The 19,918-nt window shown below is 40.6% G+C and overlaps 1 protein-coding gene and 1 pseudogene across 1 annotated transcript; both read left to right on the plus strand.

Moving 5' to 3' along the window:
• Window positions 1–6,893: 6,893 nt before the first annotated feature.
• On the plus strand, window positions 6,894–17,648 carry LOC121972329 (annotated as a pseudogene).
• A 3-nt stretch (window positions 17,649–17,651) lies between these two features.
• LOC121972330 (putative UDP-arabinose 4-epimerase 2) lies at window positions 17,652–18,151 on the plus strand. The gene is made up of 3 exons (XM_042524011.1): window positions 17,652–17,790; window positions 17,896–17,990; window positions 18,064–18,151. The coding sequence occupies exons 1-3, from the start codon at window positions 17,695–17,697 to the stop codon at window positions 18,149–18,151; spliced, it is 279 nt and encodes a 92-aa protein (XP_042379945.1). The 5' UTR covers window positions 17,652–17,694.
• The last annotated feature ends 1,767 nt before the right edge of the window (window positions 18,152–19,918 follow it).

The raw sequence follows: 19,918 nt of genomic DNA on the forward strand, positions 1-19,918 counted from the left end.
GTCGTTACAATAAAAGGCATTTTTTTATTGTAACGACCCGACCCATTTGGCGGCCCATTTGGTGACCCTCGGGTCGTCGACCGTCGACCGTCGACCGTCGACCGTCGGTCGTGCCGTTACTCTCTAGGACTTTCCACCCCTGGCCAGTGGATTTTTGCCTTCCCCGGGATTCGAACTCTAGACCTCCAAGCTTAAGTACTAGAGTCTATGAATCCTGGTAACCAAGTGAGATCATCTCTAGTACTTAAGCTTGGAGGTCTAGAGTTTGAATCCTGGGGGAGGCAAAAATCCACTAGCCAGGGGTGGAAAGTCCTAGAGAGTAACGGCACGGCCGATGGTCGACGGTCGACGACCCGAGGGTCGCCAAATGGGTCGGGTCGTTACAAGGGGTTCCTTAAGGCGCCTTAAGTAGGCGGCAGGAAATTTCCTGCCGTTGTTGAGGGCGCCTCCCTCGTGAGGGAGGCGCCTTCATTCAAGTGCCACGTGTCCTTTTTTTTTAATTAGGTTGAATTAGTTTTAAGTCAACATATTTCACATAATTTAGGTTAATTAAGTTTTGACAAAAATAATTTTAAGTTAATTTGTGAAGATAATTTAAGTTAATTAATTTTGAAAATAATTTACGTTAATTAAATTAGAAAATAATTTTAAGTTGATTAATTTTGAAAAGAATTTTTAGTTAATTAATTTTGAAAATAATTTTAAAGTTAATTAATTTTTGAAAATAATTTTAAAGTTAATTAATTTTTGAAAATAATTTTAAAGTTAATTAATTTTTGAAAATAATTTTCAAGTTAATTAATTTTGAAAATAGTTTTAAAGTTGAATAATTTTAAAGTTAATTAATTTTTGAAAATAATTTTAAAGTTAATTAATTTTTTAAAATAATTTTAAAGTTAATTAATTTGTAATAAGTTTTAAATGATTTTCTAATATTTAAAAAGATTATATTTTAAAATAATTTTGAAATTGAGTTTTAAAATAATTTTGAAATTGAGTTCTAAAATAATTTTGAAATTAAGTTTTAAAATCATTTTGAAATTTTGAAATTAAGTTTTAAAATCATTTCGAAATTAAGTTATTAAAAATAAATTTGAAATTAAGTTTTAAAATAATTTTGAAATTAAGTTTTAAAATAATTTTGAAATTAAGTTTTTTAAAAAAATTTGAAATTAAGTTTTAAAAATAATTTTGAAATTAAGTTTTAAAATAATTTTGAAATTAAGTTTCTTTTAATAATTTTGAAATTAATTTTTAAAATTAAGTTTTAAAATAATTATGAAATTATGATTAATTTTGAACAGAATCTTAAGTTAATTAATTTAGAGAATAATTTTTAGTTAATTAAGTTTGAGAATAATTTTTAGTTAATTAAGTTTAAGTTAATTTTAGTTTTAATTTCTTAGTCATCTCACCCGATATAAATTTTCAATCAGGGAACCCTATAATTGTTGTGAGATGAATTATGGTTGAATTTAAGGGTCTGGTTTAACTTTGTGTTAGATTCAGATTTAGCTTTGGGTTCAACAAGTAAGCATTCTTTGGATAAATTTCTAAGGTATGGTGAGTCACAAGGAACTCATTAAAGTAGCCATGCATTCGAGGTTTTCCAAATAGTCCTACCCATTTAACTTAATACTAAACCTTGGTCTAACTAGTTATGATCCATTTAAGGGTAACTTTGATCAGTTCCACTTGGCCAAATGCACCAGGTCGAAGCCATATCTTCCTAGACATGCGATGCCCAAGCTTCCCTAACGTACTATCATCCAAAAATTTCACCAGTACTGTGGGTCAAGTTAAACCTGGCCCGTTTTAATCTAACCTTAATTACTCTGCCGGGTAATCTACTCTTGTTTTACCCATTTCGGGTAGATTAAGTTCAGTTACCCTGTCGGGTAGTTCAGTTGGGGGTGCTAGCTATTCTGGATCCTCCATCTATCTTTTATTTGATTTTAATTTCGAATTTTTAATTTGATTGTTGTTTTTTGAATTTGAAGTTATTTTCGAATTTTGATTTATTTTATTTTTGAATTTTGAATTTAAATTTCAAATTTTTAATTTATTTGATTTTGATTTTTGAATTTTGAATTTAAATTTTGAATTTTTAATTTATTTAAATTTAAATTTTTAATTTTGAATTTAAATTTTAAATTTTAAATTTATTTGATTTTGAATTTAAATTTCAAATTTTTATGATCGTTTTTCTTTTTGCTCCCCCTGGATCATGGTCTTGATATAGTCTATCGAGGTAGTGTATTTGATCCTTCGGGACCCAGTATTGACCAAGTCCAACTTGATTGATCAATTTGGACTTGGGGACCCATGCTTGGACTGATTTACTATTTTGTTTGTTTATTAAGGATAAATAAGATTTATATTTCTTTTTACTTTTATATCCTAGCCCAGTTCTGTTGTAAACGGCTCTTTATGTCCCAAGGATTAGATCAAGATTCTTGGAGCCCAAAGAAAACCGTTCTAAGGTATTTTTTAAATCCTTGACCTAATTTTTCAAACTAGAATTTTCTTCCTCAAGTTTTTGAACTTGAGTTGAATTTCCAATCTGAACTTGATCAGGTAAGGATTTAGTGTTAGTCACTTCTTTAAGGACAACTACTTCCTTTAGAAGTGATTTAATCCTAAGGTTTGACTTAGCTAACTTGCATAATAAATAATTGACTAAATTATTAAGTCTAGGAATACTTACAGTGGAGTCTGGCCCTTCGGAAAGGGATGCGGATCCGTGGCTTCGCTTGGACTCGGCCTCCGACTCGCCCTCGCTCTCGGATTCGACGATCTGGTCCCGGGCCATCAATGCGAGTAAACTCGTCTGATCGAGTTCGTCGTCGTCGTCTTCCGAAGAAGATTCGTCCCACGTCGCCTTCAGAGCCTTCTTTCTTCTTTGCTTTTTGGCTTCCTTTTGGTTATGGCAGTCGACCTTGATATGCCCTTTCTGGTTGCACCCGTAGCAGGTAACTTCAAACTTTACCTTCGAACTCGGTTGGGCCTCCTTGGATTGTACTGCCTTCTTCAGGTCTTTCTTGTTGAAGCCCTTCTTCTTCTTGTAGAGCTTCTTCACGAGGTTCACGAGTTCACTGGTCAGTTCATCTTCTTCATCTTCTGAGTCGGGTTCGTCTTCTGATTCCGATTTAATTTTTTGTCGTACTCTTGGTTCCCGTGTTCGACTATCATCCAGGTGTCGAACTGGATCTTCAGATATATCTCCATTCTCCCCTTCCAATATCCGAAGTCTTCTCCAGAAAATAGTGGGGGACGAATAGTGCTATATCCTTCTTGTTGGGCCATATAAATCTTGCTAAAACAAAAACAAGAAGATCTATTCCAAGACCGAGTCTTGGATTAGTAATGCGGGAAGAATAGAAAAAAAAAACGAGCTCAAGTGGTTTTGACCAACTTTGAGCAACACCAATTTTGAAAAGAATTAGAATTTTATCCACTAAGCTAATTTCTAATTGACTCCGAAAAAAACCAAAAAAATACCACGAAAAAATGTTTTGAATGGTGGTTGCACCAATTCAAAACAACCCCGCTCTGATACCAATTGTTGTATCGAGACGCGCTAGAGGAGGGGGGGTGAATAGCGCTCGCGGCTATTTCGTTATTCGATTATCGGAAAACTATCGGAGTTAAAACGTGCAGCGGAATAAGCGAAAATAAAATAAAGAAACACAGAGACATAAGGAATTACTTCGTTCGAAGCCTAAGGCGACTCCTACTCGAAGGCCTGCGATCCTTGATCGCTTTCCGTGGGCAACAACTATAAGCTCGATAAGAATTACAAACTAATTACAATGAAAGTATTGTAACAACTTTATACCGACAACTAAGGAAGAAGAAAACAGAGCTCCGGTCGTCGGGAGGTTGTTGCAGCACTTCTGGATCGTGTCGTTAGCAGCTAGATGCAAAGAAATCGCTTGGAAGTTGATTGATTAAGGTGCTGCTCGAAACCCCCTTATAAAGGGTGTTCAAGGCGCCTTGAAGGTTGTTCAAGGCGCCTCTATGCTGCCGAGTCCTCTGCGTGGATCAAGCTTGAACTGGTCAAAGTTCATTTGCATAAGGCGCCTTATGCTCTATCCAAGGTGCCTTCCAAGGTGCCTTATACCTCCTTCAAGGCGCCTCCATTGGTGCTTCGCAGCCAGCTCCAGCTTTGCACCTGAGGCGCCTCCAAGCTCCATGGAGGCGCCTCGAACACTGTTCATCCTAGGGAAAACTTCATTATTTTGTACCTGCAAGACATGTTAGTCCCAAACAATATCCTGCACCACAAAGTTAGCATAAAACAACAGTATGAATATGATACTAAGTAATGACAGTCTCCGGACTGTCCGGGTCTGACTTCGGATTTCCGTCCGGAAACCCTAGGTCGACCCGAGAGCGCATCCTCACCTACTCCACTCAGAAGATTTACCTGTTGCCAGTACGATCCTCCAGATCGACTGGACTTTTGCTCAGCACTCGACGCTTCCGGACTTTCTGCTGGACATCCGCTTCCCGGCTAGTCCAGTCTTTCACCTGGTTCGCGACACCAGGACTTTCCACCTAGGGTTACCACCCCCTAGGACTTTTGCCTGAAGCCATCGACCTGCCAAGACTTTCCGCATAGGGTTACCACCCCCTATGACCTAGGGTTACCACCCCCTAGGGTTCTTCCTTTGCCTAACCGTAGCTAGGACTTTCCTGAAATACTCAAGCAGACTTGTTAGACTACAAAACACCTTAACTTTGAATCCTTTTCCATTATCAAAACACGAGTTCGATCGTCGGACGCTTCCCGCATCAGCAAGTGATCCCTAATTTAAACTGCTCTGAAAGTAGTTAATGAATTGGAATTCATACGCCAATGTAGTTCTAAAAGTTTTACATTGGATACATAGGATAGTCCACCTACATGAACCATTATCCTCCTAAACATTGATCAAGTGTTTACTAATATAGTAGTGAAACCAAAATCCTATAATTGCCTTCACCCATTGAACTTTCTGTGATCGCTCTGCCTCTCATTCTGATTTCTTTGCCTTCTTTCTGCGATCTCTCTGCTTTCTCATTCTGATCACTTTGCCTTTTTTTTGTAATCTTGCTACCTTCTCACTTTGATCACTCGGCCTTTTTTTTCTGATTACTCTGCCTTCTTACTATGATCTCTCTGCTTTCTTTCTACACTACAACAAAAACTGCAAACGACAACACCCCTACGACAACAGTTTTAAGAGAAAGTGTTGCGTATTTGCTCAAAGACAACGGTTTTTGCCAAAACCGTTGTCTTTGAACTCCCCATTAAATATAAAAGACAACGGTTTTAGCAAAACTATTGTCATTGAGCGACTTTTTTTTAAAACGACAACACTTTTTACAACGGTTTTATAAACCGTTGTCTTTATCCGCGTTTTTAGCGGCTACGACAACAGTTTTGAAAAAACCGTTGTAATTGAATTTGGTGATTTCCCCCCTTCACTGTTTTCCTTTCCCTCACTGTTTTCTTTTCGGCGCCGTGTTTTCGCGTTCCCAAACCTAAGCCATTTATCTTTCCCTCTCCTCATACGACGTTGTGCTCCTTCTTATTTCCTGGTGAGCGGCAGCGTTCTCCAATGGGCTGCTGAAGATCCAGACGCACGGGAGGGAGAAATCGGAGAACGGGATCTGCCACGACGACAGCGCGCCGCCAATGAAGGCGAAGACCATCGACGAACTGCACTCCCTGCAGAAGAAGAGGTCGGCGTCGATCACCCCCATTAAGGACGGCGCGCAGCAGGGCAACGCTGCCTTCGCCACCATCTCAGAGGAGGAGCGCCAGAAGCTCCAGCTCCAATCCATCAGGTCAATATTTAATCTCCAAACAAATATCTCTTTCTCAATAATAAAAAAAGGGGGAAACATCCAAATTCCTTGTCGATTTTTATAAACCTAAAAGGAAACAATTCTTGAGAACAAGAATCCTTGAAGCACTTGAACCTCGGTTGAAGAATCCTCCTGCTGCCGAAGAGCCAAAAAAGAACAAGAAGATCATTGTTGAAGATGAGATCGATGTGAAGTATAAATCATTTAAGAAATTTGATACTGTTAAAGAACACTTGGATCACTATTTCAGCATCCGAGAGCATCTCGATGGTGTTCCGTCTTGTCAGGAAATTAAGGTAAGTGCCATCACTCTTAGGGATGATAATTTCCATTGATATGGTTATCTGAATCTACCCACCACGGTCGGTGTTATATGATCGATTGCATAAATAATGGAGATGAGATTGATACAGAAGTATAGCCTGGCAGTAGGGCAGGGATGTGGCAACGAATGATGATAATTTCCTAATCTCTTTTTATTGACAGCCTTCAAAAAATTGGGCAAAAAGGATTCAGCTTGAGTGGAAGCTTCTAGAGAAAGATTTACCTGGTAAGATCATTCTATTTTAGGTATTTAATTTAGATATGTTGAATTCCGACTTTATACTCTTTTGTTTATTACAATTGTTTTACACTATAAATTCTCTGATTGTATCAAATGCTTGTATAAGTCTACTGTTTGTGAAGAGTTCTTTTTTTTTGCTTTTCAAAATGCTTTTATTTAGTTATTTAGGCTTCATTAACAATTTATAATCAAGCAGGTTGGAAACACTAGAATTTTAGATGTAAATAAAGTTTCCTTAATTTTCTGGTCTAGGGAAAAAAGATACCCAAATAAGTTGAAATATCTAATCATCCATGCAAGAGTATTGGCTTCTATGAACCCAAATGACTGTTAAATTTCATATGTAAATACAATTCGTAGATCAACTTCTACACTTGGCATAATTCTGCATATCTAGAGGATTCAGATATCCAAAACATGTAAACTAGAAGAAGAAAAACTCTCTTTCGCATGAAATAATTGGAAGGATCGCATGTGCATCCGTACTACGCCTGAAGAACTGGAGGATTTCAGTACTCCGGACTTCACAATTTATAATGTTGGCCAGTTTCCATGTAATTGATACACACACTACATGACTACCTCCACCAGCATTGATCTTAATCTTGATAGGAAAGAAATGGTCATCCTTGGCACACAGTATGCCGAGGAGATGAAGAAGGGTTTGTTCGGTGTGATGCACTATCTAATGCCTAAAAGAAACATTCTCTCCCTGCACTCTAGCAACAATATGGGCAAAGATGGTGATGTTGCCCTCTTCTTTGGACTATCAGGTAAGTGTTGGTCGGACGAGATTTTGGCGCATCACCTGCCCATTGCATGGTTACTATACTGCCCTTTGCAACTTAACTAGAAGCATTCCATGTGTAAATGTGTAACACCCGAAAATTCTCAAACTTGCATTAGAATTATTCTATGATTTTTCTGAAATTTTTAGATATTTTTCCGGAAATTTTCCGAGTAGCGGAAGTAGCAAAAATAATTGGAACCGTAAAATAGCTTAGGCGGGAATCGAACCCAAGACCTATGGTTTACGGATAAGTTTAGTAACTGGTGAACCCAGCAGGGCCGTGCTGAAAGAAAGGAGAACCAAATATATTTATATTAGAGTTGGGTTCATTAAACCACTTAATATAAATAATAAACCTAAGATGGAGTTGGGTTATTTTTATGTTGGTTCGGCAAATCCCTTTCACCGAGACCATTCACGCCGCCCCCTCCTTTTCTCCTTCCTCTCTCGGCGCCAACCACCAAGGAGCCTAAGGTTCCACCCTTAGGGCCCTAGGAGCACCTTCCGGCGATAACTCCGACACGAGGACGCTCTCCTTCGCGAAGGGTACGCTTAGACGCGAGAAGATCATCGAGGAGTCGTCTCCACCGGAATTTCTAGCGAAAGGAACCGTAAGAAAATTAGCAAAAGAGGTAAGAAACCCCTCACCTGCAGTATAATAGCTCCGTTTGGTTTTCTACGCATTAGTTTTAGCTATATGCAGGTTTTTCGGCACATAGGGTGTGTTTAAACCCTCCTCGAGGATTAGGGATCTAGTTGAGCACCTCTAGACGGGCCGGACACGTTGGTCTCCTCTAGTTGGAGATTCTAGACGTTGTCGGGTGCCTAGAGGTGATCTCCCTATTAGAGGAGAGAGTTGGAGCACACCAAGTGTTCGGTAAAATGTTAGTGTAACTAAATACCACCTCAGTTATGTTTAATAGCTCAGTTAAATGCATTAGGAGCATTTAAAACAGCACATTAGTTTAGTTCAGTTTATGGGACTACGGTCCAATGGGTGGGCTCCCACAGTCGCCTCTAGGTTCAGATAACCTAGCTCTAGGTTCAGATAACCTAGAAACAGCAAGTTAAAATAGTTAGCTATATTCAGTATTTTATTTTCAGTGGCACTGTACTGTATCAGATATCCATGGGTTAGACTCCCACAGTCGTCCCTAGGTTTAGATAACCTAGTTAACCCTACTAAATTCGGGACTTGCAAACCCGGGTCTAGTTAGGGATGTGCGCATAGCAAGTACAGTTGACGGGCCCAAACAGCATGATTACTATTTTCACTTATTATGATATTAGCTTTCAAACTCTTAATCTAATCTAGTGATTATAGTTTAAGATCAGTTTTAGCGCAGTTCAGTTTCAGTTCAGTATCATGCTCCAGTTTAGTTTTTCCCTGTGAATATGCATGATAACTTTATGTGCAGTTGTTATACATGTTTTTATGTTCAGGTTTAGATATGCCATGATTGTATGCTTATATGCCATGTCATGCTAGTTTATTCAGTATATCCAGCATATGTTTTAAACAGCATGATTTAAAATCATATTTGCATCGTTGCATGTTTTTGTGAGGTAGATGGTTTCTTACTAAGCTTTAAGCTTACAGATACTATTTTTCCTTATACTGCAGATAAAGGTAAAGGAAAGATGGACTAGCAGAGGGAGCTGGAGGACAATGCAAAGGATGGTGTGTGTGGCAGGAACTGGAATAAAAGATCCTTAGGGAGTTTAGCAGATTAAGAACTTAGTTTTTGTTTTAAGATACTTTTATGCAGTTCTAGTGGTTTTAAATGCTATGAATTAATAAGCTTTGCACTATATCATGTTAGAATGCTAGTTAATAGATATTAGAACGTTTTACATGCATTCTATAATTGTTGTGTGATGTTTTAGCACGAACAAGTGTTGAAATCAGAGTTCCAGGAGCGAAATCAGAACTCTGATCGGTCTACAGACCGATCAGAGTCTGGGCTGTGCCACCGGATCGGTTAGTGTCTGTTGTGGATCGGTCAGCCGACCGATCCAGATGCGAACAGTGAGTACAGAAGCTTGTTGATCGGTCAGCCGACCGATCGGTGAGCCATTGGATCGGTCGGCACGACCGATCGATGCACTCTTGGATCGGTCGGTAGACCGATCCAGCAGCATACAGACACTTATGGATCGGTCAGCCGACCGATCCAAAGTCAGGTTTCGTGTCAGTAACAAGCTAGATCGATCACAGGATCGATCCGACAGCCCCAATCGATCCACGGACCGATTGAAATACCTGATTACAGCTAGCAGGACATCCGAGAGGCATAGATTGTCTCCCCTAGCATGTGTACAACTCCTAGGTACACCTAGAACATTCAAATTAGATTTTAAAGATAATAGTTTAGCAAAATTTTAATCAATCCAGTTTTTTTTCCGCATTAGTCATTTAGCACAGCATAACTGTAGCGATCGGCCTTACAGCCTAGTAGTAGAAGGCGGGTCGTTACAGAGTGGTATCAGAGCAGTGTTCCATACTTCCTACACACACATCAGCATTGTACCTGCAGCTTCCAAGTAAGAATGCCTTTACTCTCTTTATTGTTCTGGCTTTCTAGTTACAGTTCATGTTTATATGCCTACTGCTTGTTAGTGTGTGATAGCTTTTAAACATGATATCAGTAGTTATATAACTGTAATTACTTTAGTTATGTTATGTTCTCTATGTCTTTAGAAATGGCACGAGGACGCCCAGCTAGAAGGGCACTAGCTACTGAGCCCCAGCAAGAGGCAGGCAGTTCAGTGCCTCCTCCAGATCTTACAGCATTAGTGGCTCAATTCTGAACCTGACGACTCCAGAAGTCTTAGAGGTTCCACCAGCCCAGCCTACAGCGCCAGCGCCAGCACCAGTACCAGCACCAGCAGTCCCAGTAGCTGAGCCAAGAAAGGAAGCCTATCTGATCCAGTGGCAGCGAGTCAAGCCAGAGAACTTCTCAGGCACTAGTGAACCATGGGATGCACAAGCCTGGTTCAAAACACTGGAGAGCACGATGGAGCTTCTGGACTGGCCAGAACACGAGAAGGTGAAGTGTGCCTCCTTCTGCCTGACAGGAGACGCACGCATGTGGTGGGAAAGAATCAGAACGAAGCGCCCAGTGAACCAGATGTCATGGGCTGACTTCGAGAAGGAATTCTTTGAGGAGTTCTTTCACATACGGGTTACCAACCGCCACTACGACGAGTTCACTGAGTTTCGTCAGGGCAACCTTTCAGTTAAGGAAGCCGTGAAGAAATTCAACAGGTTGGCTCGTCTATGCCCAGAGCTAGTCAGCACAGAGAAGGAACGGATCCGGTTGATGCTCAAGATGCTGAGGCCAGAGATAGCAGTGAACGTGACTGGTGGCATACATAGGCCACAAACCACAGAGGAGTTAGTGAGCAGTGCCTTGACCACAGAGCATTACCAGAACAGCATAAAGCAGCAGAAGCAGGCCTCCTTAGAGTCCAAAGGCCAAGGAAACTCTCACACTCAAAAACAGCAAGGCCACAGCTCTAACTGGAAAGGGAACTCCAACAGCAAGCGCAAATCAAGAAGTGACCCAAAAGGAGGACCATCTAGCAAGCGACCCAGTTATCCAAAGTGTGCTACTTGCGGGAAATTCCACCCAGGGGTTTGTCGCAAGGGCACACGAGGATGCTTTGAATGTGGACAAGAAGGGCACATGGCCAAGCAGTGCCCGAACAAGACCGGTCTTCCTCAGCCACAGCAGATTCAGTATGCAGGCCAGCCAGCTCGGTTATAGCAGGCCGCTCTAGAAGGTCCACTTATCAGCCAGGGCAGATTAGAAGCCCCTCCAGCTATGGCGAATGTGAGGATCTACTCACTCACCAGAGAGGACGTAGCCAATGCCTCGACAGTTGTCACAGGTCAGATTAGCATTTTTCAGTATAGTGCTACTGTTCTATTTGATACTGGGGCAACCCATTCATATATAGCCAGGGTGTTCTCCGAAAAATTAGAAATACCCTCAGAGGTACTCAGTGGTCAGTTTTTGAAAGCACTACCTTCAGGAGAGATCATGGCATCCACGCATTGGCTCAGAGCAGTGCCGGTCATTATAGCAGACAGAGAGCTCTTTTGTGATCTGATAGTGCTAGAAATGACCGACTATGACGCTATCTTTGGAATGGACTTTCTGATCAAATACGGTGCTACCATAGAGTGTCGTAAACAGAAAGTCATCTTCCAACCTGAGGCGGCAGTGCAATTTGAATACAGCGGAGAACCAAAGAGAAAGGCCAAGAAGTTCCTCTCAGCTATGAAAGCACAGAAGCTACTGGATTCAGGATGTACAGGATTTCTAGCACACGTGGTCAACGCCAGCCAGGACAAGAACCAACAGCTAGCAGAGGTTCGAGTCGTATGTGACTACCCAGCAGTCTTCCCTGAAGAGCTACCAGGCTTAGCACCAGACAGGGAGATTAACTTTGAGATAGAGCTCATTTCCGGTACAAATCCTATCTCCAAAGCACCATATCGCATGGCTCCAGCAGAACTGAAGGAACTTCAGGAGCAACTACAGGAGCTGCTTGACAAGGGCTTCATACGCCCTAGTCACTCACCATGGGGAGCGCCTGTACTGTTCGTGAAGAAGAAGGATGGAAGCATGCGGCTATGCATAGACTACAGAGCACTGAATCAGGTCACGATCAAGAACAGGTATCCTCTCCCCAGAATAGATGATCTGTTCGACCAGTTAAAGGGAGCGGCAGTGTTCTCTAAGATTGACCTCAGATCAGGATATCACCAAGTCAGAGTTAAGGAGGGTGATATACCGAAGATAGCATTCAGAACCAGATACGGACACTACGAGTTCGTAGTCATGCCCTTTGGCGTGACCAATGCTCTAGCTACATTCATGGATCTCATGAACAGAGTATTCAGGGAGTATTTAGATAAGTTTGTTATTATGTTTATCGATGACATTCTTATCTACTCAGGAACTCAGGAAGAACATGCAGAGCACCTAAAGACAGTACTACAGACACTTCAGCAGAACCAGCTATACGCCAAGTTCACGAAATGTGAATTTTGGTTAGATCAGGTGTCCTTCCTGGGTCACATCATCTCAAAGGATGGTATTATGGTAGATCCCAGTAAGATAGAAGCAGTAAGTAACTGGAAGAGACCTAAGAACGCCAAAGAAATCAGGAGCTTTCTGGGATTAGCAGGATATTACAGAAAGTTTGTAGAGGACTTCTCCAGGATAGCCTCCCCACTGACAGCTCTTACCAGGAAGAACAGGAAATTTTAGTGGACAGAGGACTGTGAGGACAGCTTCAGCGAGCTAAAAAGGAGATTGACCAGTGCTCCCATTTTGGCTCTACCAGACAACACCAGCAGCTTTGACATCTATAGTGATGCCTCTAAGTTGGGACTAGGAGCAGTACTGATGCAAAACGGCAAGGTGATCGCCTATGCCTCCAGACAACTCAAGGATTATGAGAAGAATTACCCTACTCATGACCTTGAGCTTGCAGCAGTAGTGTTCGCTCTCAAAATTTGGAGACATTACTTATATGGAGCTCAGTGCAGAGTATATACAGACCATCAGAGTCTGAAGTACTTCTTCACTCAGAAGGATCTGAACATGCGACAGCGCAGATGGCTTGAGCTGGTCAAAGACTACGATATAGACATCCTCTACCATCCAGGGAAAGCCAATAAGGTAGCAGACGCCCTTAGCAGAAAATCCAGTGCTACCTTATTATCTCTTACAGTCATGTCACCGCCCCTACAGAAGGAGATCGTAGATTTCGGTCTCGAACTCATCGTTGAACAGCTCTCTACTATGACCTTAGAGTCTACCTTGCTTGGTGATATTCAGTTAGCTCAGGATCAGGACCCTGAAATTCAGAAAATCAAGCAAGGACTAACAGAATCGGAAAGTAGAGAATTCAGAGTGTCCGATAGAGGGGTGTTGTATTTTGGTGACAGACTCTGTGTTCCAGATCAGGAGGAGCTACGGAGACAGATTTTAGATGAGGCTCACAGAACTCCCTATGCGATGCATCCAGGTTCCACCAAAATGTATCAAGACCTGAAGAAATGTTTTTGGTGGCCCGGGATGAAGCGAGACATCGCCAGATATGTTAGCATCTGCCTCACCTGTCAGAGGGTCAAGGCAGAACATCAGCGACCAGGAGGAGTTCTGCAGCCTATACAGATTCCAGAATGGAAGTGGGAGGATATCTCTATGGATTTCATAGTGGGACTGCCCAGAACCACGAATGGTTTTGACGCCATCTGGGTAATAGTCGACAGGTTGACTAAATCAGCCCACTTTTTAGCTATCAAGATATCCTACTCCATGGAGAAGCTAGCTCAGTTGTATCTCCAGGAGATCGTCAGACTTCATGGAGTCCCACGTACCATTATTTCAGACAGAGACAGCAGATTTACATCACACTTCTGGGAGTGTGTACAGTCAGCATTGGGCACGAAGTTAAAGTTCAGCACAGCATTCCATCCGCAGACAGATGGTCAGACAGAGCGAGTAAACCAGGTACTCGAAGATATGCTCCGAGCGTGTGCCCTAGACTTCAAGGGAAGTTGGTGCAAATATCTGAGCTTAGCAGAGTTTGCATACAACAACAGCTATCAGGCCACTATCGGCATGGCACCTTATGAGGCTCTCTATGGACGGAGGTGTAGATCTCCAATCTGCTGGTATAAGAGTGGTGAACAGAAGGAACTAGAGCGTCAGACAGATCTAGTAACAGATACCACAGCAGCCATACAGCAGATTCGCCAGAGGATAGAGACAGCACAGAGCCGTCAGAAGAGCTATGCTGATACACGACGCAGACCCCTAGAGTTTTCAGTTGGGGATACAGTTTTCCTCAGAGTAGCTCCCATGAAGGGAGTCATGCGTTTTGGGAAGAAGGGCAAGCTAGCTCCCAGATATGTGGGACCATACCTTATCACGAAGAGAGTGGGCAAGGTGGCATATGAGCTAGAGCTACCTCAGGAGATGTCAGCTGTCCACAACGTATTTCATGTCTCCATGCTGAAGAAGCATATTCCAGACGCCACCCAGGTGATTGAGCCCCAGTTGGTACAGGTCCGTGATAATCTCAGCTATGACAGTCGGCCTATTCAGATAATAGACCGAGCAGTAAAGAAATTACGGAACAAGGAAGTACCATTAGTCAAAGTCAGCTGGCAAAATCACACAGCAGCAGAGGCGACTTGGGAGACAGAGGCCAGCATGAGACAGAAGTACCTAGAATTGTTTTAAGTTCGGGGACGAACTTTTTATAAGGTATGGGGGATTGTAACGCCCGAAAATTCTCAAACTTGCATTAGAATTATTCTATGATTTTTCTGGAATTTTTAGATATTTTTCCGGAAATTTTCCGAGTAGCGGAAGTAGCAAAAATAATTGGAACCGTAAAATAGCTTAGGCGGGAATCGAACCCGAGACCTATGGTTTACGGATAAATTTAGTAACCGGTGAACCCAGCAGGGCCGTGCTGAAAGAAAGGAGAACCAAATATATTTATATTAGAGTTGGGTTCATTAAACCACTTAATATAAATAATAAACCTAAGATGGAGTTGGGTTATTTTTATGTTGGTTCGGCAAATCCCTTTCACCGAGACCATTCACGCCGCCCCCTCCTTTTCTCCTTCCTCTCTCGGCGCCAACCACCAAGGAGCCTAAGGTTCCACCCTTAGGGCCCTAGGAGCACCTTCCGGCGATAACTCCGACACGAGGACGCTCTCCTTCGCGAAGGGTACGCTTAGACGCGAGAAGATCGTCTCCATCGGAATTTCTAGCGAAAGGAACCGTAAGAAAATTAGCAAAAGAGATAAGAAACCCCTCACCTGCAGTATAATAGCTCCGTTTGGTTTTCTACGCATTAGTTTTAGCTATATGCAGGTTTTTCGGCACATAGGGTGTGTTTAAACCCTCCTTGAGGATTAGGGATCTAGTTGAGCACCTCTAGACGGGCTGGACACGTTGGTCTCCTTTAGTTGGAGATTCTAGACGTTGTCGGGTGCCTAGAGGTGATCTCCCTATTAGAGGAGAGAGTTGGAGCACACCAAGTGTTCGGTAAAATGTTAGTGTAGCTAAATACCACCTCAGTTATGTTTAATAGCTCAGTTAAATGCATTAGGAGCATTTAAAATAGCACATTAGTTTAGTTCAGTTTATGGGACTACGGTCCAATGGGTGGGCTCCCACAGTCGCCTCTAGGTTCAGATAACCTAGCTCTAGGTTCAGATAACCTAGAAACAGCAAGTTAAAACAGTTAGCTATATTCAGTATTTTATTTTCAGTGGCACTGTACTGGATCAGATATCCATTGGGTTGGACTCCCACAGTCGTCCCTAGGTTTAGATAACCTAGTTAACCCTACTAAATTCGGGACTTGCAAACCCGGGTCTAGTTAGGGATGCGCGCACAGCAAGTACAGTTGCCGGGCCCAAACAACATGATTACTATTTTCACTTATTATGATATTAGCTTTCAAACTCTTAATCTAATCTAGTGATTATAGTTTAAGATCAGTTTTAGCGCAGTTCAGTTTCAGTTCAGTATCATGCTCCAGTTTAGTTTTTCCCTGTGAATATGCATGATAACTTTATGTGCAGTTGTTATACATGTTTTTATGTTCAGGTTTAGATATGCCATGATTGTATGCTTATATGCCATGCCATGCTAGTTTATTCAGTATATCCAGCATATGTTTTAAACAGCATGATTTAAAATCATATTTGCATCGTTGCATGTTTTTGTGAGGTAGATGGTTTCTTACTAAGCTTTAAGCTTACAGATACTATTTTTCCTTATACTGCAGATAAAGGTAAAGGAAAGATGGACTAGCAGAGGGAGCTGGAGGACAATGCAAAGGATGGTGTGTGTGGCAGGAACTGGAATAAAAGATCCTTAGGGAGTTTAGCAGATTAAGAACTTAGTTTTTGTTTTAAGATACTTTTATGCAGTTCTAGTGGTTTTAAATGCTATGAATTAATAAGCTTTGCACTATATCATGTTAGAATGCTAGTTAATAGATATTAGAACGTTTTACATGCATTCTATAATTGTTGTGTGATGTTTTAGCACGAACAAGTGTTGAAATCAGAGTTCCAGGAGCGAAATCAGAACTCTGATCGGTCTACAGACCGATCAGAGTCTGGGCTGTGCCACTGGATCTGTCAGCCGACCGATCCAGATGCAAACAGAAAGTTGGTATCCGATCCAGTCGTGAACAGAAAGTTGGCCTTCTCGAACAGAGGGTACCAAAGCTTGTTGATCGGTCTGCCGACCGATCAGTGGGCCATTGGATCGGTCAGCCGACCGATCAGTGCACTCTTGGATCGGTCGGTAGACCGATCCAGCTGCGTACAACGGCAACAGCTTATGGATCGGTCAGCCGACCGATCCAAAGTCAGGTTTCGTGTCAGTAACAAGCTAGATCGATCACAGGATCGATCCGACAGCCCCAATCGATCCACGGACCGATTGAAATGCCTGATTACAGCTAGCAGGACATCCGAGAGGCATAGATTGTCTCCCCTAGCATGTGTACAACTCCTAGGTACACCTAGAACATTCAAATTAGATTTTAAAGATAATAGTTTAGCAAAATTTTAATCAATCCAGTTTTTTTTCCGCATTAGTCATTTAGCACAGCATAACTGTAGCGATCGGCCTTACAGCCTAGTAGTAGAAGGCGGGTCGTTACAAAATGTGTAGAATTATGTTACACTACAGTGTTTTCGCCATATGGCTTCTTTGTTCTTATGACTTTTGCTTTGTTGTTTTAGGCACAGGGAAAACTACTCTGTCTACATACCACAACAGGCTTCTTATTGGCGATGATGAGCATTGCTGGAGTGAAAATGGTATTTCAAACATTGAAGGAGGTTGCTACGCAAAATGTATCGGCCTAACAAAGGAGAAGGAACCTGACATTTGGAATGCCATCAAATTTCGAACCGGCAAGTGCCCTATCAAACTCGACATGCACTTTGAACTGAAACCATTCATATTTTTTTGTCCTAATGTTTGCAAATTTCTTGCAGTGTTGGAAAACATCGTTTTCCATGAACACACTAGGGAAGTAGACTACTCTGATAACTCTATTACAGGTGATTAACAAGATGAATAAACTTCTTGAGTGAATTGGTATTGTGTGAAAGGGAATCTGGTTCAATGGAATTGTTGATGTTGCAGAGAACACTCGAGCTTCATATCCAATTGAGTATATTCCTAATGCGAAGATATCGTGTGTTGGTTCGCACCCTAAGAATGTCATCCTCTTGGCATGTGATGCTTTTGGCGTGCTTCCACCAGTTAGCAAACTTACTTTACCGCAAACAATGTATCACTTCATCAGCGGTTACACTGCTCTGGTGCATAGTCCATTGCATCAAGCACATCGTTATGCCTGCCCATAGGTACTATCATAATATCACATCAAATACTTTGGTAATTCTGGAAGCCATGGCAGCACATGGTGTTAAAACTCTTATTTACTCAAGTACATGTGCAACTTATGGGGAACTAGAAAAAATGCCTATTACAGAAGTAACTCCTCAGGTGAGAAACCATGCCTACTTTCTCGAAGAATTTCTTTTTCCAATATTTACTAATATTGTCGCACTCATGAACTTGGTTATGTTTATCACGCCATGTGCGATACAACATCCTATCAACCCATATGGGAAGGCCAAAAAGATAGCGGAGGATATTATTTTGGACTTCACAAAGAGATCAGACATGGCAGTCATGATCTTAAGGTCTCATTCTCTGATGATAATTTAAGACTGGCTAGCCTGCTTAGAGCACGATCTAATCTCTCTGTGTTGACAGATATTTCAATGTTATTGGATCAGATCCTGAAGGAAGGTTAGGTGAAAGAACAGTGAATGTTAAATTTGCATTTGGCAAACCTCATTGATACAGAAGCAAATATAAACAACAATCTTTTCTATAGTGAATGTTATTTTTCTATAGTAAACAACAATCTTCTCATTGATATAGAAGCAAATATAACATCGTTATTTTTCCAACTGGAATGTAGTGAATGTTATAGCTCTTAATCTACACTTATTTGATTGACACTTTGGTTCTTTTAGGTGTCCTATGTAATTATTAAAGCTGTGTGTATGTGATTTCTATTTTGAGGAATTTGTGGAATTGTTTTAGCTCTACAAATAATTCACCCTACCATAACTCATCATGCTGATCCAATTCTTTTGGTTCAAGTTTTAATTGGAAGATTTTTAACCCATGTTTTTTTACTTTCACTTATGCTTTTGTGATGGGTTTATTTATTGCAGATCAATTTGCAGCTCCTTGCAACTTGTTACTTGCAAAATGGAAAAGCATATTGTGCCTACTAGGTCTCAAAGGTAATGCAGTCTGGAAAATGGCATAGAAAATTGCATGAATATTTTGTTTCAAGATGTTAATGGATGTAATGCGCTTTGCATGGATTCTATTGATCTTGGATGATAGTTCACTTAAATAATGTTAGTTGCATGCAGTGCTAATTATTTAATAAACTATGCTAAGCTAGGTATCACTGCTCCTAATAGATTCCATGTACTGTTATTCTCTAATAAACACCTCTTTTTGTTTCCTTCATTTGGTTTGTTTTTGCCTTCTATGCACTACAGATTGGTTAATTACATTCTCCTTTTGGAATTCTGGAATTTGATAAGTTTTGTTAAATTTTCTCTTGCAGGTCGGGCAATTCGTGAGGCTTGAGTTTTTTTTATGCAAGAAGTGAGCTTTGTTAGGATGTAGCTTGTCTTGCTAATTTGTAAATTAAAAGCCATATGGAGAACAACAAATGGAAAACATGTGATTTAATGTATATGGAGAGTAATGGAAAACATGTGTATTTTGATGAGTAACAACTCATTTTGTATATTTTTGTATATGTGGCTACAAGATGAATTATATATGGATGTTTATTTTGGATTTAATGTAGTAAATATTTAGTTTTGTATTGGTGGTTTGCTTATAGTAAAATAAGATTGGTTGTTTGGTATTAATGAACATTAAAGACAATAGTTAAAAATATTGTAAAAACTAGGTAAACCACAACGAAATTTTTTTGTAAAAAGTGATAAAAGACAACGGTTTTATCCGTTGTAAAATATATTAAAACTGTTGTAAAAAAAAACAAAACGTGTCAAATATTATCTACCACAACAGTTTATATCTGTTGTAAAAAATGTCTACAACAACGGTTTATTTCTGTTGTTGAAATTATCTACCATAACGGTTTTAAAACGTTGTCGTATCCTTCGTAGCCAAATTTTGGGCATATAAACAACAACGGATAAAAATCGTTGTCAAATGTCTACAAAGACAACGGATTCAAAATCGTTGTCGTAGGGCAATACATTCTACAACACCCTCAGTTACAACGGTTTTTTGACCCTACGACAACGGATAATATCCGTTGTCGTTTGCAGTTTTTGTTATAGTGCTAATTTCTCTCTGTTTACTTGATCAAATTCATTCTCTCACTTCTTTCTTCACTTTTCCATCTGATTTTCTAGTTCTTGACACTCAAAACTTGTGATTAGTCTAGACAATTAAATCTATTTAGTAAGCTAGTACTCAACTACCAGTTCTTGTGGTTCGATATCTTTTTTATTAAGGACACTTCTATGTACTTACGGATTTGCATACATCAATTTTTTAGTGTCAT

The sequence above is a fragment of the Zingiber officinale genome, chromosome 4A, assembly GCF_018446385.1.
Source record: "Zingiber officinale cultivar Zhangliang chromosome 4A, Zo_v1.1, whole genome shotgun sequence".
In the NCBI taxonomy this organism is placed as follows: domain Eukaryota; kingdom Viridiplantae; phylum Streptophyta; class Magnoliopsida; order Zingiberales; family Zingiberaceae; genus Zingiber; species Zingiber officinale.